Source organism: Cibotium barometz, chromosome 10, assembly GCF_041138505.1.
Source record: "Cibotium barometz isolate CiBa-2024 chromosome 10, ASM4113850v1, whole genome shotgun sequence".
Classification (NCBI taxonomy): Eukaryota; Viridiplantae; Streptophyta; class Polypodiopsida; order Cyatheales; family Cibotiaceae; genus Cibotium; species Cibotium barometz.
The window spans coordinates 21393399-21415703 of NC_141055.1; the positions used below are offsets into that span (position 1 = coordinate 21393399).

At 39.7% G+C, this 22305-nt stretch overlaps 1 protein-coding gene across 1 annotated transcript; it reads left to right on the forward strand.

The window, feature by feature from the left end:
• Window positions 1-1571: 1571 nt before the first annotated feature.
• On the forward strand, window positions 1572-5237 carry LOC147634658 (65-kDa microtubule-associated protein 1-like). The gene is made up of 12 exons (XM_086803795.1): window positions 1572-1826; window positions 1908-2004; window positions 2119-2322; window positions 2584-2841; window positions 2940-3155; window positions 3257-3412; window positions 3507-3666; window positions 3808-3959; window positions 4057-4144; window positions 4221-4294; window positions 4382-4456; window positions 4567-5237. The coding sequence occupies exons 2-12, from the start codon at window positions 1951-1953 to the stop codon at window positions 4921-4923; spliced, it is 1794 nt and encodes a 597-aa protein (XP_086659921.1). The 5' UTR covers window positions 1572-1826; window positions 1908-1950; the 3' UTR covers window positions 4924-5237.
• Window positions 5238-22305: the final 17068 nt, after the last annotated feature.

Sequence of the window (22305 nt, forward strand, 5' to 3'; positions counted from 1 at the left end):
GTTTGAGAATCTATAAATATGTTAAATTTATCGAATGAATTGAAGAGTTTCATTTTCCCAAATGGTGATGCATTTTGGAATCTTTCTTGTGTAAAGGGTGATGTTTTTAAAAAATCTTGTGCGGTCGTAGCACATGGTCTTCAAAATAGGCTAAGGCCGATTTCACACATCAAGCCACTTGTCGCCTTGAGTGCATTATTGTCATTGGGGATGGGTAGGTAGGTGGAGTTAAGCAAGTTTCTTAAAAAGATTCATCCATTTTCAAGATGTGTGTGTTGCTCCCCTCATGTGTATAAGGTGACAAGTGTGTTGTACCTTTGATCATAAGCAACCTGCTACTAGAGATGCCTGCCTATTAAGTTAGCACGCTCGGATGGGCACCCCACTTCCATGTGTCAACCTAAGGGACAAGTTGCATATCCTGGTGCGCTACAAACATGTTAGATAATCAGATATAAGTGCTTGGACTAGCTACTGAAAAAAAAAACATTGTTTGTGCACGGGCTTTAGGCTAGTGTCCCGCGTGGACTCTAGTAGCCAAATTCAACTTAGTAAGTACTTGAAATTCATGTGGGACAATGAAATGAAGCTGGTCAATTTATTGCTTGGAGTCACAAACTACTTTGCTAGTAGTCACGATGAAAGGGAAAATTCTCTAGTTTTGTGCAACTTAGCCTACGTGGCATTTGTCTCTACCTTATTCACTTGCACTTTGTTGTTTTCTTCCAGGATGAGGGCATAAGGTTATTAATGGCACATATGTAATTGTGGGTTACCAATTATTCTTAGTTCAAGAGCTAAGTCATGTAAGTCTTCGTGGGACGCACGACGCCAACATAGTTGCTGAATAGGACAAGACACTGCAACATTGATTCAATATCTGGTCATGGTGTAGGTGGTGATTTTTTGACGAGCTACCTAATTTCAAGAAAATCACAAATTCTAGTAAATTTTTGACATTTTAGAGGGAATTATTAACATAAAATACATCTAAAAAACCATAAAATATGCAAAATAGGCATAAAAAGGAAAGCCTAATGGTGATCTTAAGTTTCGCACGCCCACACAACCTGCTAACTAGTGGGGGACTTGTAGGTTGGTCGATAAATATTTGCCTATCTGTGCTAACATATTGCCCATCCATCCTTGACAAATGGTCATAATTGGACCCTACTAAGGCTATCTATCCAACCTTAGACTTTTGACACAATGCTTTCAGATGTGGGGCTTGACCCTAGCCCATTCATCTTCGACGACAAGTAGCCGTAATTGGACCCCACTGAGGCTATCTATCCAACCTTAGACTTTTGACATAATTTTTTCAACGTGGGTCCTGCCCCTTGTCATCCTTCTCATTTTGAACAAGATTGAGAAAATGATGAATTTTACATCCTCATGCTTTAGGCACAGACATCATTGAATTATGTGGGTCATGAATCTCAAAGGAACTCAGAGAAAATAGGAAAACCAAGATGACATGGCATAAATAACAATGTGGGGCCAAGGGACACCACGTCAGCAAATTGTGAGCTGGCACCTTTTTTTACAGAAATGACTGCTCTGCTTGAATCACCGAAACTTGCTTTTCCTGGGGATACACACTCCCCAATACACAGCCTCGCCTGCTTTGCAGCTGCATGATGCTCCACAACTGCATGTTTCCAACTGAGCTCACAGTCCAAAACCCTAACTTTTTCTGAGCTTAGAAGATAGCTTTCCCTCTGTATGTGCATTTCGATAGAACGCCATGCCAGAACGCCTGTGCCAAGCAGCTTTCTTTAGCGTACACATTCAGCGAGAAGGACTTTACCTTCGCATCTGACAAGGTACATTGTTGCCCTTTCCCCCTTGGTCTTTCACCTTCGTTCTGCCGGATTGCCTTCTGGTAATCGTCATCTTTTCTGCAGACCTTGCTCTGTGAGAACTCTAGAAAGCCCTGCAGCAGTGGAGATGGTGAACGGAGAAACTGAAACAACCTGCGGCTCTCTACTCCGGGAACTGCAGGTGCGGGTCGTTTTTAACTGTTTTTTAGGACTTGTCTGTGCGTGTGTGCGTGAAGCTTTGGTGCTGTAAGGAAGTTCGATTTTCAAGGGGAGAGAGGGATTTTGGGGGAAGCAGCACATCTGGGATGAGGTCGGGGAGAGCGATGCGGAAAGGGACCAGATGCTGCTGCAGCTGGAACAGGAGTGCTTGCAGGTGTACAGGCGGAAAGTCGACCAGGCCAGCAACGCCAGGGCTCGCCTGCTCAAAGCTCTTGCAGACTCTGAGGCCGAGCTTGCCTTTCTCATTTCTCGTCTTGGTGATCGGCCCTTGCTTGGACGGGTAAGCCCTTAAGAATTTCCCTTTGCACCCCCTTTAGATATGTACCCCTCCTTGCCTCATCTCCTTTCAGGCCTACTGTACCAACAGTTCTATTTTCTCTAAGATCAGCCATCAGGAGGCAAATGATGTTATAGCGTAGATCTTGTTTTTTTCCCAGCTGGAGAAGACGGTGTAAGAGCAGCTGGATTGCATACATTCAGAGCTGGTCTATCTCAGATCTTCCTTTTTGTTTTTTGTCCCCCCCCCCCCCCCCCTCCTCAGTCAGAGAAGCGAGTGGGAACTTTGAAAGAGCAGCTGACTGCCGTACAACCACAGTTAGATGACCTGCGGCGGAAGCAGGAAGAGCGCATGCGACAATTTGTTGATGTGAAGGCGCACATTGAGAGAATTACTGTCGAAATCCTAGGTTTGGCTCAGCCAAATGAGAGTGGTGCATACTCTCCTGCTACAGAGGAGGATTTGTCCTTGAAAAGGCTCGATGAGTATAATTCTCAGCTACAAGCTCTTCAGAAAGAAAAGGTTAGCATAAAAGTTTTCCTCAACCATCAGCATTTCAGGTACTACTTAGGCTGAATTTGCCAGCACCTATGATGATGATGCATCTCTATGTAACACAGAGCGAACGTTTGCATAAAGTTCTGGACTATGTAAACACAGTCCATGAACTTTGTGCTGTTCTTGGCATGGATTTTTTTAAGACTGTCACAGAAGTGCATCCAAGTTTGGATGAATCCACATCTGGCCAGTCCAAAAGCATCAGCAATGAAACCCTCCATAGGTTGGCCAAGACTGTTTCATCTTTGAAGCAGGAGAAAAAACAACGAATAAAGAAGGTATGCCAACTGGTCTTAAAAAGAATCATCCAGCCCCATTAAAACCATGACCTTTTGAATGACCTTTTTGTTAGTGCTCATCCATTCTTTGCTAATTCCAGCTTCAAGACTTGGGGACCTCCTTAATTGAAATGTGGAGTCTAATGGATACCCCGATTGAGGGGCAGCAACTGTTCCAACATGTCACCTGCATTCTTAGCATGCCAGAAGATGAAGTCTGTGCTCCGCAGGCCCTTGCTATTGATAACATTGAACAGGTGATTGGTGCTGTAATGATATTGCATGTTTCATTATTTGTAAAACTTAGCTGGTGTAACTGACAGCCTGCTGCTAACATTTTGGATGAATCAGGCAGAGGTTGAAGTTGAAAGGTTGGATACACTGAAAGCAAGCAAAACAAAGGAGCTGGTCATGAAAAAGCAAGAAGAACTGGATGAAATCTGTAGACAAGCTCACATGGATCCTGATCCCAACACTACGCATGAAAAGCTAATGGCTATAATTGATTCTGGTGGGTGTCGTGACTGGCATCTGTCTGCAGTTTTCATTAGTTGGTCTTAAGCTATTGCGTCTGTGAATAGGCTATCCCTGTTCCATTTTTTTTTTTTGTGGACAGTTGGACTGATGGTAGTAAGGGTTTTCTTTGTTTAAGGTATGTTTGACCCATCTGAACTTCTGGCAAGCATGGACCACCAAATTAGCAAGGCAAAAGATGAGGCCTTCAGTAGGAAGGAGATAATGGAAAAGGTGGAGAAATGGATGGCAGCTTGTGAGGAGGAAAGCTGGCTTGAAGATTACAACAGGGTGAGCCATAATGCATTCATGAGATTTCAATTGGTATTCAATGTTCTGCCTGCAGACTGCAGCAGTATATTTGAAATTGGTTGTGTGCCTTTTCCAGGATCAGAACAGGTATAATGCCACCAGGGGTGCACACCTTAATTTGAAGCGTGCGGAACGTGCCCGAGTGACTGTGAACAAACTGCCAGGTTTGTAGTGTTGCATTGACTGTGTCTTTTTTGTAGATTCTTCATGGTCTCACTTGCTTTTTGATTTTCTGTACAGCCTTAGTTGATTCCTTGGTAGCAAAGACTAGAGCATGGGAGGAGGAGCATGGCTTCCCTTTTGTGTACGATGGGGTAAGTGTCATTCCCTTGAATCTTGGTCTCTCTACTGCCTTTTTTGTCTTCAAACTCATACTTTTGTATGTGATGGAATGTCTGCAGGTACACCTGCTGGACATGCTTGACGAATACAGTTTATTACGGCAAGAAAAAGAAGAGGAGAAACGACGTGCACGGGTATGTTTGAATCTCTTCTGATGTTTTATGCTCGAGTAATTTCAGTGGTACTGCAAGATTCTGCAGTTTTTATGTGCTCAGCATTTACTTTATATGGAAATGGCTTTCAGGATCACAAAAAGCTACAAGAGCAGCTAATCACCGAGCAGGAAACATTCTTCGGTTCAAGACCAAGCCCCAACAAGCCACCTAGTGCTAAAAAAACTCCTGGTGCTCGTATGAATGGGTCTGTAGATATGTCAGCGAGCAGGCGCCTCTCGCTTGCTGGGGGAATGCCACAACCAGGCAATACAGACATGCTCGTTCCCCGTGTGAATGGCGTAACTCCAGTGCGGCTTGGGAAGGATGGGAAAAAAGAGAGGGCCCGACCTGTTGCACCTGTGAATTTTGTGGCTCTAACAAAGGAAGACAGTGCGTCGTTACCATCTGTTAATGGATCTGAACCAGCATCTCCCATAGCAGTGTGAGTAAACCTTCTGCTCTTTCCTGTCTATCCAGGTTAAAGGACACGCTATGCTAATTCATGAATGCGTGAAACCTAGCTCTAACATGGCTACAAATCACAATCATTCGGCTGGTAGCTGTCTAACCAGGCTAGTTGAGGCAATAAGTATGCCTTAGCCATAACTGTAGATGAGCCTTACTGACTCTCGTAGCTGTTTAATTTTGATGTATGCCGTAGCCGTAACTGTAGACGAGCTTTACTGACTCTTGTAGCTTTTTAATTTTGATGTACTATTTCTGTTCATCTCAAAACTGCAAATTATTAAGACTTATCAGCTCATTGCAGGAGTGCATTATACTCTCTTCTAGGAAAAGATTTTGCATGGACATGCTTCAAGTTTTCAACTATTGTGTGAGCAGAAAGATCTCACACTGATCTTTGCCTCTCATAGGACCGCTTACTTTATGCATGCACCATCTGAAATCTACGTGCTTGTCTTAAACTGTAGTAGCAATCAATTGCATTAGCCTCAGATTTAGTTTGAATGTGCACTCGTTATTCCAGCTGAGAGTATGAACTTTGCAAGGGTATAAATTGGGATTCCAAACAGAAATAAAGGCTTTGATTTTGAATTCTGAATAGGTTTTTAACTAGAATAGTACTTGGAACCTATAGAGAACACAACGCCTCTTTGTTTGGTACAAGTTTTGTAGTGTTTCTGTGTCATACTAAACCAAATTAATTCGTGCACAATGAGAACACCGACCCAATTGAGACTGGAATTGAAGGCTTGTGCCCAATTGTGTATGGAATGATATCTTCATCAGCAAGCATTACCGAACACAAATCTGTCACACATTAAACTAAAGCAAATACATGCGGATGAGAACACCAACTAGCTGAGACTGGAACTTTATAGAGAGTTTTGAAGCCTTGTCCCCAACTAACGTCGCTATGTGGGATGCTAACATCATCAGCAAGTACTTGCTACACGTATGTTTCATGGTGCTTGTCTGCACAAGTCTTATGTTAAACTATGGTTACAGTCGGATGCAGCACATTGGATGCGGCATGTGTTGGTAAATAAGACAATTTTGTTACCACCCGTGTTGGTTAGAGTACCTGTTGCTTGTTTCTGCTCGGTGGTTTTTTTTGGTTTTTTTTTTGTTTTTGTTTGTTTTTGTTTTTTTTTGCGCTGCCAAGTTTGACTAGATGTAGAGGCGTGTTTCAACCCATTCCAAGAGCTTGTTTCTTATGCTATGCAAGGGAAAATCAAAACTCAAATTTTAAGGCACCTCACCCGGTATGTTTATATTTGAGTAAAAAGATAATCGAAGGATTCTTATATAATAAAGTATACATTAAATGTTGTACATGTGTGTGTCTGTGTGCGTGTTTGTAAGAACACACACACACACACACACACACACACACACACACACACACAATGCACATAGGTGGATCTCACAAGAGCGTATAAAAGGTCATATGGGCTTCTAGAGCCAAGGTGACATTGTATGCGCTTATTGGGGATTCTAGGAGATCGTGAGAGTACATAGAGCTTATATAGAAGTAAAACAACTTTATCATGAGACTCCCATAAGAGATCTTATGAGCTCTCAGGTGGTATCATGAGCTCCTATAAACGTCAAATGACTCTTTTATATGTTGGTTTCTTCAAGAAGCTCTTTGATATAATCTTATAACTTATGAAGAGAAGAGAGAACCCATGTGCATTAATGCACTCCACTCTTCATAGCTATAGGGTTCCATTATGGAAACACACTTTCTCTCTCTCTCTCTCTCTCTCTCTCTCTCTCTCTCTTAATGCGTAGAGGCCTTTCTATTTGGACGTTCTTTATATATGAATTCAGGTTAACAAGGACAAGTAGGTTGAAAATCGAAATTCCTCATTCAGGTGCACATCCCCTCCCTAAAACACAGAGGGATACCTCTCTTTGAGTGTTTTCTATGTCTCTATGTGTCTTAGGCTGTTACTTTGTTTGCTAAGATTTCTTTTGTTTGTCTACAACATTGGGTGCAATCTTTTCCCCTCGCGTGTGGCCTATTTCCCATAAATGAGTATTTTTAAGCATTCAATTGTCAAATTAGGCCATTGTCTCCAAAAATATAAAACTTGTGCTTTTTCTTGCATGACGCTCTCTCTTTACCCAAAATAGAGAGCTCTTAAAAATATTAGATTACTTGGGGGTAGGGAAAAGCTTTTGAGCTTTACAAAATAAATATTTGCCAGTCTATGCTTCAAGTCTAAGCTTGTAGAATAAATAAATGGATGTGCACAAGCTAGCACATAAATATAAAGCTTGTCCAAAATAATGAAGATCTTCCAAAAATAATAATTTATGCACTTTTGCCTCGATCTTTAGGGTCCTCTTAATCTATAAAATATCCAACAATAAATTAGTAATTATTCCATAGCATACAAACCATCACCACACACATGTTCATTAGGTGTAAGTACTCCAAGAATCATCTCGCCATATAACTACAACAAACATAAGAAGTCGCAAGCATATGCCAATATGCACCAAATGTATTAATATTTGAAATGGCATCACCCATGATATCAACTGTATGATGCAAAGATAATCCAAGCATCTCCGAATTATTTGAAGGTAGAATAATATTTTTAAGAGGGCTTAAAAAACATTCTCATAACATTCCCTCTTGCTTGAGTTTGCAATTACCCTCAATTGCAGGTTTGTTGAAAAGAACGGAGGGGTTCAAGGAAGGCACAAAAATATTTATTAGATACCCATATTTTTGAATGTCAATAAATATTTGACATATTGACTTGCCAATATGGGTCGATGTAATCTGTTGGGGTCAATGATAGTATTTGGAATCAAAACTTCTTTCTCACCCTTAATAAGAGGTGGATCCTTATACATAGGATGAGTGGGAAGTGATTCCCATAAAGGTTTAAGCAAATCAACATGAAACTAATTATGAATTTAACAATGAGAAGGTAATTCTAATATGTAAGAAATATCATTAATTTTGTAAATCACCTTAAAAGGTCCATAAAATCTTGGGACGAGCTTAACAACTAGGAATTTTTCAACACTCTTAAGTTAACATTCTCAATTCTTAAAAGTATATAATCTCTGGTTTTGTGAATCATCTTAAAAGAGACGAGCTTAACAGTTGGGAATTTTTTAACACTCTTAAGTCAACGTTTCTCAATTCTCAAAATTACATAATCTCTAATTTTAAAAGAGAGCTTTATGTTTACAGTTTTCTCTCTTAATATATTGCTCTTGAGTATGTGCAATAGAATGTCTTACCTCACTCAAAATGCGACTAAAATCGATCGCAAATTAATTAGCAGCTTCGATTTTGTGGAAAAGTCTTGTAGCTGAAATAGGCATAGCTTTTCCATATATGATCTTGGAAGGTGCTCAAATAGTAGCCGAATGAGAAGCATTATTATATGTAAATTGTAGACGGATGAATGTACTTATTTCATGAACTAGGTTGTTGGGCAACATAGGCTTTAAGTAGTCCCAAGATAGTGCTATTGGTAACCTCAATCTGTCCACTCGTTTTCGGATGGAAAGCGGTGGAGAAGTCTAACTTAGTGCCTAAGTTAGAGAAAAGAGTGAGTCAAAAATTATTGCAGAATCTAGAGTCTTTGTTAGAAACAATGCGTTCTGCCAAACCACGAGGCACAACAATTTGCTTGATAAAAATGATTATGGCTTGCTGAGAGAAGTTAATGTTTTTTTACAAGGTGAGAAATAGGCTTGCTTACTTAGACAATCCACTATAGTCTAAATCATGTCATAGTAACAGGATATAGTAGGCAAATCCATAATGAAGTCCATTGATATATGTTCCTAAAGTTCATTTAGGAATTGGTAGAGGTGTGAGAAGTCCTTAGGTCTTACCTTTATAGCTTTTAATTTTTTGATAAATAGAACATTCAGCCACAAATTTTGCCACATCTTGTTTAAGATAAGGCCAAAAGAATTCTCTAGACACTAATTGCAAAGTAGTAGAGACACCTCGATGACCCGTCTATGGTGGTTATTGACGCATTTCCTCTAATGCAAACTGTTTGAAAGGTTGTGTAATACATAATCTCTTCTAAAAGAAGAGGTAACCATCATCATGAAACGAGTAATCACCAATATGGTTCCAATTATTATTTCTAAGCTTGATCCAAACTTTGGAGAAATTAGGGTCATGCTCATAGGATCCTCTCATAGGACTCAAGGGCTCACTCTCAATCATAGAGATGTTATGGACACTAGGATGCCTACTTAAAGCATCTACCAAAATGTTTCATTCCCTAGTTGATATTGGATAACGGGTTGGAAACTCTGGATAAATGAAGCCCATTTGATATGGCGTTAGAAATCAAAGGTTGGGTCAAAAAATTCAGTTTGGATTAAAAATTTTGTAAGATACCCGCCCGTCCCATCACCAAGGATAGGGAGACACCCCACTTGGTAAGATTCATCCCAACCCATTTGAGATCTACCTCTTTGGTGCCTCTTCTGCACGATCCGATCTATAAGTGATGTCCATAGGATTGGGGGTCCTACCTAATATATCAAAGATCTTATTTCGGTTTCTAGTCTCTTGTAAGGAAACGCCCGACTCATCAGGGCCACCCAACCACCCGACTCATCAGGTCCACCCAACCACCCGCTTCCCAATGATTCTCCAATCCCTCGGCTCTCACTAAGTCATAAAACAATTTAGAGTTGACAACCGTCGTGACAAAAAATCACTCGCATAGTAGAACAAGAAGTGTCCCCTTCACTCTCTTCTTTCTATGGAAGACCTTTATAGCTCAAACTTGTAACTACTAGAAAGAACCCTCGTCTCGCCCTGTGGTGGGTTACCCACCAACAAAGGCAGTTTCCCCGATCTCTAAGTATTTCTAGAGTGGGTTGTCCCAAGTGAGGAGTACCCGGTTTCCCTAGACCGATCAATAAACAGATCACATCGGAGTGGTTAACCTAGGGAAGTTTCCTAGTTCAAAAATTCATCATCGTCATCATCATTCACACTTTGAGATCATGTTGATGAACATCTTTATAAAACCAAAATAAATAATCCCATATAAGATAGTTGCCTTTCTATAAGAAGAATAGTCACTTCTCTATAATATACAGTAAACAATCCTAGTTTTAATCAATGACTAACAATTAAGATCTTGTCCTGGAGCTCAAGAGAACAATGGCATTCCCAAGCCAAATCCTAGACCTTGAGAAATCATATAGCCTCTTAGGTACAAATTAACCCTTGGAAGGAATCGAGTTCTATTCTATGATGGGCAAGCCAACTATAGACGATTCAGTCACAACCCAAGAAAATTAACGAGGGTGAAAACCTTATTTTGTATAATTCTATCAATCAACTCAAGTCTTCATTAACAAAACCAATTTTAACTATGATCCCAAGTACTGAACTAAAAAGATTTTGAGTTAAGATTGACTTACTTGCAGTTTCGAATAGAAATGAAAAGATAATGAAAATGGATAACTTGAATACAAGTAGTAGCTGATAATCTACATTCACTTTATGTGTTTCTTGGGTGTAAACTATATTTTACCTCATCTTTTTGCATCGTCACCTTTAACCTTTCCAAACCAATCTTGCATTGTCGAGAACCGACTGGTCTCATCATTGCGCATGGTCGACTACCTCCCAACCGTCTACCTTGAGCTTGGCACATAAATTCATCTTCTCTGATTGGTGGTCAGGATGACGGAGTCTATGACCTCGATGATAAGGTAGGAGGTGGAGAGGTCAATATTGTGAAAGGGAAGATAGCTGATAGGAGTCATGAGATGAAATGGGTTGTGTGGGAAGGCATGAAGGAGGAACCAAGAATGTATGTGTTGCTTATACTGAGAGGAGAGGGGGGTGATGAGAGGGTGCATGAGGGAGAGGGAGTGAGAGCAGGTAAGGTTGGAGAGAGGGTCTTTAGAGGGGCGTTGGTTGCCATCTCCCTTTACAATAAAATAAAATTATATATGTATAAGGGAACGTTCTCTGTTAAGCTTATCCTCCCACTCACCAAGGCAATGCTCACAGAAGTGCTATGCACACACTAATGAGAGATTAATCTTAGGATTAAGAGAGAAATACTTACTTGTGATGGGGATGCTTGTGCTAACCCATTTAGAGCTCTCCAAGGAGACTCTCTAGCCACTTGTAGTAGTAGCTAGTGTTGTGGATGCACTCTCCATCGCTTGTCACCAACAATGTTTGATGTAGACTCCTTGGACATACTCGCTCATAGCTCCATAGCCATGGTGGTGTAATCAAATAGCTTGCAAGACACACTCACACACACACACACACTCTCTCTCTCTCTCTCTCTCTCTCTCTCTCTCTCTCTCTCTCTCTCTCTAGCAAGAGGATCAGAGAACAAGAGGCACATAAGAGATGTAAGATTTCACAAGGGAAGTGTGTGTTCTCATTCCTTACATTGTTATTTATACAAAATTAATAAGTGGCCGAGCACCCAAACTTGGGCGACCATTGTGTAAAAATGAGAACTATGTGTGTCTACACCTACTAGTGTACATGTGTATGTGATGCTGATATTATACTTAGCTTGGACATTCATTGTTTACATCGTGATGTGCTCATTTGAGTGGAGAAAATCCATAAAATGTTACACAAAGTGTGCTAAAAAACCCGCTCAGGTGGTTCAAAAATTACAAGTGACCCTTTTGAAATAGCTTGATGAATGGCGACCACTTGCTTAGCTTAGATGGCCTTTGAAAAATATGTTGGTGGGCTCGCCTAAACCAATCTCCCAGTTAACCGCCATTGGAAATGCATTTAACATCTCTCCTTGTGTGAAGTAGGTCCCTGTCCTCGGACCTATGCATGGAAAATCAAAGTCTAGGGAAATTTGAAGATCAATCGCCGTTAAATCAGGGAAAATCAAAGTCTAGGGAAATTAAAGAGATCATTGGGTTGTAGTTGTAGAGGCCTCAATGTTGCTAAATTGATGATTAAGATTTCTTAAGTGTGGCAATGAGAATAGGGCTTGTGAAGTATAAGATCCTTGGAAGGTTTTTGAGATAACTGCATGATGTAGCAGTATAGATTGGTTGTCGATGTTGAAATTGGTGTGAAGCATATAAACACTGTATTTTTCAAGTACATGCATTAGGCACTCTTATTTGCTTATACTTATGCACATACATATGTACTTACTCTTGGCTTTAGTAAAATGAATAGCATGTTGTGTAAGAAGAGAAATTGAGTGGTAATCCAGGCGATGGGTCGTATCTTGGGCCAGGAATATCCTACCAAGACCCCCCCCATCCAAAATGTACTTGGATGGCCTATGATGTCAAGGCTTCTAATCTTAAGATAAAAGTACACAGTGCGTGAGTGTAGCGAGTTTCAAGATTTTGAGTGTAGCGAGTTTCAAGATTTTGAGTTTTTATAATTTTTATGTTATTTTATTATATTTGGATATGCAATATGTAGATATGTACAAGGAAGTGCTATGCATGATGCCATGTCGCAAGACTATGCCCTTGACTAGAAAATCTTAGGCGACATTAGACTCTTATGCTAATGCTTAGATTGGCGACACCTCTAGCATGTGAGAGGATTTTGGAGGCAAATGCATATGCAACATGGAAGGACTATGCTAGTGATTAGAAAACCAACTAGCAACTTGATGCACTTGTAAGACTATGCCAGTGGACATAAAACCTACTGGTGACTAGACTTGAACTCTTATGCCTACCACTTTTAGGTAGGTGACTGGATATTACAATTTTTTTTTGGTAGCATGTTGCTAATGAAAATGCCTTAATTCCAAGGAGTATTAGGTTCTTTTGAAAGCTTTGTAGGGTGTCCAGAATTATGTATCTACCATTTTCTTAAAATCACAAAGCATGCACTCGGGTAGAAACTTGAGACGATGGCAATAGAAAGCCACCACATCCTCATTAGGTCCATCATTGAGATCATACAGTAATTGCTCTCTGCCCCATCTTGTGCCTATTTGTGGAACATATAAAAGTGTTATAGTAAGTTGTATAAATCAAACAATTGCCATAAAAGTAGGATTAGGTATCTGCCTCCATCATGCATAGTACACTTTCTCAAGGTGGCTCCTCATTGTGTGTATATCTACGAAGGTTGACGGGTGGAACTTAGGATAGTTAAAGATACAATGGGGCTCATTTAGATTTGAAGACTTCCCTATTCCACCTTCTATGGTGTGGCATGAAGTATGGATTGACACGAAGGTTCCTTGGTGAATAATAATAGGCATATGCATAGTGATCCACTTGTAGGTAGCTTTGTCTCCATTCCGATTGTGCATCCTCCCATATCGTTGGCCTTTCATTGCACCTTGCAGGTAGTGTATAACCACCTCTTTCCTCCACTGGATGTTCCTTCTTCTATCTTTCCAAAAGAATATTATATTAAGAAAGCAACCACCTATACATCAAGAAGATCTGCCATGTGAGGGTTCTTAAATAGTGTGTTTTTTCCTATATGGGCTCCCATAGGTCTCTGGCTTTCCATCTATGCCTTTTTACATGCTGTGCTATATCACCCCTAGGTTGATAGGCCAAATAAGGCCTCTTGTCCATCATTTCTGATGTGGGTGTTTTGACTCCCAAAGTAGGATCATATGGGCATTGAGGATCAAATGTGCTTACATACATAAATGCCTCAAAGAAAAGCTATGGCCGAGGGTTTCCTTCTTTGATTAATTCCAAGTAAGTTTCCTTTGGCATCTGAGTGAACATATCTTCTTTTGATTTTCACGATAGTATCAGGAACTGCTTACTCAGGGTCAAAGATATTATACCTAGGCTGTTGCTCTGTTTTGTTGGATGTTGTGTCATCTGTGGGATCAGGAAAAATCCATCTCTAGATCAACTTGTTCTTCCATAGGAATTTGAGATGTTTACCTCCACCAAGCTGTGTTTTCCTACTACTGCACATGGTGGACCCTCATAAGGTACTATTTGTAGTCCTTCTTTCACTATAGGCATAAACTCCATGCTATTTCTTACCTCAATGCAAGGGTAAGTAACCTCCATGAGTCTTTGGTTATCTGTCTGAGATTCTTGTCTTAGCTCTCCCAATATATTATACAAGGAATATAGATGAGGAACCTCCACAGCTTCTACCTTGGGGTAGTTAATTAAGTCCACTTTCCAATCTAACCCTTAGAAAGTAAGCTCCGTGAGTCTTTGGTTATTTGTCTGAGATTCTTGTCTTAGCTCTCCCAATATATTATTCAAGGAATGCAAATGAGGAACCTCCACATCTTCTACCTTGGGGTAGTTAATTAAGTCCACTTTCCAATCTAACCCTTGGGCTTCTCTTGCTAGCATTCCTTTTAGGAATCGATAAATTTCATAAAATGACTTCACTATTCCCAAAGGGTGATACATAACACTATCTATATCCTTCAAGTGTTCATAGACTTGCCTGGATTCCTGCATGCCATAAGCTTCCAACCACCTGACACTGTCCTTTATCTACTATTATGAGGAACTTCTAAAACTGTACAACACCATAGGGGCTTGTAGCTCTATCGGCCCTTCCTCATCATACCATATTTGCGTGAAAGTAATGAATCTCACCCATGCTTGAAAATTAAGAACAAATGGGTGCATTGGCCATAGTAAAAGATTCCTTGGATCCCTTATCCCATATTCTTGGCTGAAAATTCCAAAGGGGAGAGGGGGAATTGCATAATAGGGTAGAAAAGATAGTATCAAATTTATATCATCCCTGCTTGAAGTCATACTACAAAGTAGAGCGCCCTTCCACTATTTGCATAAGACTTCTTAAAATGTGTGTGAGACCCATTATTTCCCATTGGACTACATAGGCCCATTCCTTAGTGTTGTTATGCAAATCTTGTAAAGGCAAGTCAAGTTCTCCTGCATGACTGGCATTAGTGTAGCTTTATCTTCTTTACTGTTACCTTCACTATCGCCTTTAGAACCTCCCTCTGTTGACAATTGTGGCTAAGCATTCACAAGGAACGCAGTGACATATGGGTATGTTAATCTGTCTAAAGCTCTACCCGGCCCTTCATCTTCTTCTGGGTTAGGTGGCTTGCCATTGGAGTGTTGTTTAAAATCATTTTCCCATTGAATGACTTCAATTTCATCAATGGAGGGGTAATTGGCATGAGGCAAATCAAATTCTAAAGAATTTCCCCCTCGTTTTAGGCTTTCCAAATGCAATGTAATGAGTCGGAATAATTTCCATATGCCCAAGGGGTGATAAAGATTGCTCTACCTTAACACTTAAATACAAGGATCCCGCGTCCCTAGCCTCATAAGGTCCATAAAGTTGCATCCAAGTTAGGCTTTGATCTAAGTGGTCTCTAGATGTTTGGGCTTCAAAGATTAAATCTTCAAGTAAACCTAAATTGATGAGTTCACCCTCTTAAGAGAAATCTTGAGAATTTAGAAGCACCCTAACCGAGGTCTTAAAATTGATAACTATAGGATGCAATAAGAGATCACTAGGGCTTTCTAGACTAATATCCCCATGAAGAATGACCATTACAAATGTTGGGGATTTTTGTTGACATATTTTTAAAAATCCACTGCACTACATCGTTGTTCAAAGGAGTCTCAAAGTCTATGTCTTTCACAATCATAGACAATAAAAGGCTAGAGGTGTAAAAATTTTGGGTTTTTGTAGGAGTTCTCAGGGATACAGGTAAGGTAGATAGATAAGAGGCATGGTTAGGGATGGTATCAAGTAATGTACCTTCCCCTTGTGCCACCAGAGAAGCTCCTCTTCATGTTGATTCTTCTTCTAGAGAGTAGACTCCAATTCTCTTGCTTTGTCCATAGCTTCATCATGATACTTTGTGCAGTCTTCTTGTGCCTTTTTTAGCTGTTGGAATAAACTGTCCTTTTTTGCCTTATGCTTGAGGTTTAGCATGAGTTCCTCTTCATTCTACTTTTGAAGCTGTTGTACCAGACTTTCCTTGGCTTTCTGTAGTCTACACTCCAAGTCACTACATTGTGCTGTTAAGTCTTTTACCTTAGCCGTTTCCTTAGCAAGCTTACTGTGAACCAGCTGCTGTTACCAAGGCAAGATCTTTTCTTGAAGTTTCTAGCTCTCTTATCAGATCTTGGTTTTGTTTTTTTTACCTTTTCATAATGACCTTGAAGTATGTTAGCATTTGCGGTCCACTTTAAAGACAACATTTTTTCCTCTTCAAGGTTGGCCACCAATTCACTAATTTTCTCTGCTTGGTTGGCCGATTCCTGGAGTTGGGCTTTGAGCTGTGTTATTTGAGTATTCTGTTGGTCAATGACTTGTTGCTTGTCTAGTGCCTTTTGTTTGTATAATTTTGCAATCGTTAGGTTTTTTACCCTTGTCAACTCTAAAAGCTGCACTCCTGATTCCTCTGCTTGTTTTGTGTCCACCCAGTCCAAACAGAGTTGATGACCTCCTCTTGTACTTGTTACACTTTGGGGTTTAGGACTTCCTTTTCAATCCTTTGCTTCTTTGTAAGACGTTCAGAGGGTTTTGCCACTTCTTTAGGCATTTGAGTGGTTATCCCTGAATCAAAATTTCCCTTGCCTTTAAGGTCAGCTATTGCTGTTGTCGCATTGATGATGTAGACTGTGCTTGTGGAGAGTTTACAATAGGGGTTTCTCTACACATGGATGAATATTCACCTTGCACATGTTGGCTGATTCTACCCTAAGAGCCTTGATCTCCCTGGTCTCGCCTTTGAGCTTCTTGTCCAAGGAGAGTAGGAATGTTGACACCCTCTTCTTTAAGGAACTTTCTAGCCCCATAATCCAGAACTTGCTATAGAAGATAGGGATTACCAACTGTATACTTATGGTCTGCACAATAAGCAGTGAGGTTGTTAAAGATTATATATGCCCAATCTTCCTCGTGGCCTTCTGTAACCATAAAGACAGCTCGAGAGTTTATCCTATTGTGTCTGTCAATGTATTGCACCTGAGTGAGAAAACAGACTGCCCTACAAGCGATTTATATTGTAGGATCCCAGATCTATGCAAAGAATTCTCCATGCGTCAAATATTTGGCATTCTTCACATCTCTTGACAAATTATGAGGTATCACCAAATAGGTTGGCCACCATAGGTGTGATTGAAGCACTTTTTGTGTAGTAGTTTCCGTGCCAAAATGTCCACCGCCTAGTCCATTATGAGCTTCCTCAAGGACAACTGCATAGTCATACTCTAGTATGCAGTTATACAAAGAACTCTGTCCTTGCCTAACTGATATAAATGTCCTGCAATTAGTTGATATGGCACTCCCAACTTTACCAATCGTCTTTCTTGTTCTTTAGACAGTTCAGGGTTCATTGGTTGGTAGTCCAGTTGTTAAAAAGTTCACAATGTCAAATCTCCATTCAAGAACTATGTCTATTTAAACAAGTCATCACTCATCAACACCTACAAGTTCACCATTGGTTACTGTGGATAAATGATTTGGAAGCACGTGTGATAGAGAATTCAAATTCCATGAGGATCAATAGCCACCTAGTGATCCTTTCAATGGTACAAGGTTTGTTAACTGAATAGAGAAGGGCTTGATTGTTTACAAAGAACACAAATTTGTTAACTGAATAGAGAAGGGCTTGATTGTTTACAAAGAACACAAATTTGTTTGCCAACAAATAGTGTCTAAACTTCTTAATTACATAAACCATACCTAAGCCTTCCCTTTCTATGGTCGTATAGTTTTTCTCAGCCTCATTTAATTGTCTACTTGCAAAGCTTATAGGGAGCATAGGCGGAGGCATCAATGTGGATGTGAAAAATCACAAAAACTATCAATAGTTTGTACAATGGTCGGGCTATATCAGCATACATGAATATAAATCGTCGGTAATAGCCAACATGACCCATAAACCTTTGTACTCCTTTGGCATTTGTAGGAGGAGGTAATTCTAGAATTACTTGGATCTTGATAAGGTCAGTAGAGATCCCTCTCTTAGACACAATATTTCCAAGGATTATGCCATGTTTGACCATCAATTGACACTTTTTAGGGTTGAGAGAGATTCGATAAAGGTCTGTAACACCTTAGGAAAACCTTACGTAAATAATTCAAATGCTCCTTCCAACATGAGTGCACCCTAAGGTCATCCATAAAGATTTCAAGAAATTTCTCTAGGTTAAAAGCCATACACATAAGTCTTTGGAATGTGGCCGGAGCTTTGGTCAAACCAAAAGGCATGACCCTATAGGCATAAGTTCCCCATGGGGTAATAAATGTTGTCTTATATCGATTGGCAGGATCTATTTGTACATGGTTATAGCTTGAGAAACCATCCAAGAAGCTATAGACTTCTTTTCCTGCCACTCGTTCTAATACTTGTTCAGTAAATGGTAAAGGATAATTATCCTTAATCGTCGCAGCATTGACCTTTTTCATGTCAACACACATTCAGAGTTTTCCATTCTTTTTAGGTATAACCACAATAGGAGAAACCCACTCAGTGTGTTCTATCTTATAAATAAAACCCAAATTGACAATAGGAGAAACCCACTCAGTGTGTTTTATCTCATAAATAAAACCCATATTGATCAATTTATTAATCTCCTCTCTAACCAATTTGACATAATTTGGATTCATAGGACGAGATCTTTGTCGCACTGGTCATGGTCAACTATGATTGGAATAGTATGCTTGCAGACTTTAGGAGGAACCCCTTTCATCTATGTTTGGAATAGTATGCTTGCAGACTTCAAGAGAGGAACCCCTTTCATGTCTAAGTATTTCCAAGAAAAAAAATCTTTGAATTCCTTGAGAAGATCAATGAGATCCTTCTCTTCCTGTTTAGTCAAGTCTGTGGGGCGATGTAGACCGGTTTGGGATCTTCACCACAAGGTCTACGATGTCCACTTTCTTAACCTTAACGGGGACTTCAAATGATGGTTTAGAGCCCTCTTCTTTTGTTCATCGAGCTTCCTCACATTGCACGAAGCGTTCATCCAAATTATAATTCCTGAAATAATCAAGAATCTTAGAAGCATTTTCTTTCAATTGTTCTTCTTCTTGGGCATTTCATTTCGTTTCTATTTCAGCTTCCTTAAGAAGTTTATTCCTTCTATTTCTAGCAGACCTAAACAACTTTTGTGAAGTTTGGTCTTCAAAATTAGAACTAGCTAGCTATTAGACTAAAAGGTTCCACCTCTATTTTATGAATTGGAATGAGCTAGTTTAGGTCATCACCTAGGGCTTCAATCAATTCAAAGGATACCATGGCCCCAACATACTGAAGGAAATTCTTTTCATTTTCTAGCTCTAGATGGGGTATAGGGTAGATAGTGACTGGCCTTTTTTTGTATTTTTCTAAGATTCTTCTTGGATTTATGAATACACTTAGAAATTTCCTCATCTAAACTTGTCCCAATAGGGTAAAAAGCAGTAGGATCACCATCTTGCAAAGAAGCAGTTAACATGTAAAGAGATATCTCCCCATTATTGGCATTCAAGAAATTGGTTCCCATATTGTTAGAAACTACATTTATCATAGCCAACAATTGCATCCAGTTCTTCTCACAGTAAGTGGGGTTTGGAATAGAGGCAATCTCTTTTTGTTGTTCGGAATAGAAGCAATCTCTTTTTGTTGTTCAGAAACTCCTGCTTCAACTTTCCTTAGACCAATGTCTATTCCCTCATCAATGAGCTTTTCCTTTTCAGCAAAGATTTTGCTTTCTAGTTTTGCAGCCTTATGCTTGCATACCATACATATGCTTATTTATATAGATGTTTCAGTATGAGATGTAGTATCTGAGTCCAGCTCCAAAGGAGTTCGTCGACTCATCGGATGGGCTTTATGACTCACCAAATCTACCCTAATTATTTGTTTATTCTTTCAAAGGTAAATATGGTTCATACCCCAGTCATGTATCATTCGTAATTGCCTCATAAATGGCCTTCCCAATATTATGCTGTAATTGGTAAATCCATGATTACAAATGTATGGGAAAAGTGCATACCATAGGTATTCATAGTTATGCAACTAACTTTACCAAGAGGCTTGTCAATAGATCCATTAGCCATCTTGACTGATACACCAAGAGGCTTGTGAATAGAGCCATCAGCCATCTTGATTAATACACCAAGAGGCTTGTCAATAGAGCTGTCAGCCATCTTGACTAATACACCTGTAGGTTCTAAAGGAGGTTCACCCCATCCCATCCAACAGGCTTTAGTTGTGATACTAACACCAACTTCACCATCAAGGATGGCAGAGAGTTGAATTCCTTTATAGGAAATAGGAATGGTTGCATTAGTATCCTCCCCTTTGTAGTATTGATACTACTACCCGAGTTTGTTGATGGGTACCTTAGGAATACTCTGGTCATCATTTCATGAGAGTCAGAGTTATCATACCTATCAATATTAAATTCTCCCTCAGACTCCATGTCCAAGGAATCAATTGGACATTTGTTCTTTAACCAATGTTGTACAAACCCCCACAAAGGTAAGATTACCTTATAAAAATCCCCCCAATATCATCTTGATAGGTGTTGACAAGAGGGATTCCAACATGTTAGATGTCCTAGGTTATTTTGTGTTTCTCACTTTTCTAGCAAGCCTTGTAAATCTCATAGATCTTGCTGTTAATGGTGGAAATCCTCTTTCTTTTCCACACCCATCCTCAGAGTTCTCACCACTCTCTAGGTAATTAGGAAGCGTGGGAATAGATCCTTTTATTGACCCTTCAAGAGGTTCAGTGGCATTGATGATAGAGGGAACTCTAGATCTTGGAGGAGATCTATTTCTAAGATTCAACCAAAAATCATGAGACTCTAGCTGATCTTGATGATCAAGAATAGGGTTTATCAAGTTTTCTACTTGTCCTTGGGTATTTCCCAATGACATTTCTTTGGCATTGCCATCATTGGGCAATTCAAAGAGGTTTAACTGCTCAAAGTCTGGAACTATCAACGTTGCATAGTCCTCAGTGGTCCATAAATGCTTTCAAACTCTTGTAGAATCTTTTGAATCATCTCAATGGCTTCAATATTTTTTTCTTTTTCCTTAATAGGATTCGGGTATTGCTCAAGCTCCTGAGAAATATTTTGAGGGTGAGCCTCAAAGCTATTCTCCATTGATTTTTCACAAATTGCAAGTCCTCATCCTAAGGGATCAAAGGAAGAGACTCACTGGATGATGAACTTGTTCCATACATAATTTTTACTTTGTCTTTTCCATTGCTACAAATCATGGATTAATGTCTTCTCATCACAAATGATTTGGGAGTATGACACATCAAGAAAGACTCTTGTGGATTTTGCCACACATGCCAAGATTATGGTATTAGTTGGGAAGGGATTGTCCAATCGATATTTGGGGCCATAGCAGAGGAGGAGCGATTGTAGAGTATAGGGTCATTAAACATGAGAGGATTCAAATACCTAGGTACAAGTTGGGACATCCACCAAATCAAGAATGCCCACAATGAGCAAAATGGTAACACCTCATGTGAGCCCAATAGATCCTACTTTTGTAGTATCATCCATCTAGCTATACCATGGACAAACCCACATCTTCTAGCCCACAAGGCCATGCTGTTAAGAACTCAAGAGCATACTAGCATAAGCTTCACCTTCTTATATCCTATAAAAATCCTCCTAGTGTCTAAAATGGTTTCCCTTGAAACAGAAATTCAAAAAGAACTTTCCCAATGTGCAATTGGAATAATTGAAAATGTGTATAAAAAAGGACCTTAGCCTAAGGGTCTAGATTTTTAGAAATTTTTGGATTATGGTCCAACTAAGGTTCCTATGGGCCAATAGGATTAATCCAAGTGTGGGCAGGAGATAATTCCAATGAATAAAAGAAAATACCCCAAAATGAGTAAATGCCCACATAAGATGAAGAGTTGATAGAGTACAAGGTTTATTAGTTAAAAACTATGAGATATTACTAAAAAAATATGATATTTTGGTATAATGATACATTTTTGACACCTTGGTAAGGAGGGAAGGAGACTTCACGAAGGCGCCTATTTCACACATGTGGTGGAGTTTTTAACTCAAAAATTGTGATATTTTTATCTCTCCTCTCTCCTGGATCAAACCAAATCAAAAGGGAGCCAACAAATCTTGTCCAAATTTAGCCAAATTGAACTTGGAAAATTCTAGAACCTAGTTGGACTTGGTTAGAGGCCTCCCTCATTATGCTAATAATATTTTTTATTATCCCTTAAAAATACTCTACTTTTGGAGAGAGTGGAGCCTCTCTCTCTCTTCAACCATCCTTGGAGCTTTCCTTTCAACACACTAACCAATTGATTGGTTGGGGGCTTCTTCTAAGATAGAGAAGCAACCAAAAACAAGAGGTAAAGTGTAATTTTATGGTTTTTCTCTACTATTCTCAATGTTTTCACTTCTCAACC

What these genes read in the sequence shown, in the direction of transcription:
- LOC147634658 (XM_086803795.1), top strand. Translation starts at nt 1,951, where the DNA reads ATGGTGAACGGAGAAACTGAAACAACCTGCGGCTCTCTACTCCGGGAA. An exon ending in ATCGGCCCTTGCTTGGACGG is followed by an intron (nt 2,323 to 2,583) that starts GTAAGCCCTTAA and finishes CCCCCTCCTCAG; the next exon opens with TCAGAGAAGCGAGTGGGAAC. An exon ending in AGGAGAAACGACGTGCACGG is followed by an intron (nt 4,457 to 4,566) that starts GTATGTTTGAAT and finishes AATGGCTTTCAG; the next exon opens with GATCACAAAAAGCTACAAGA.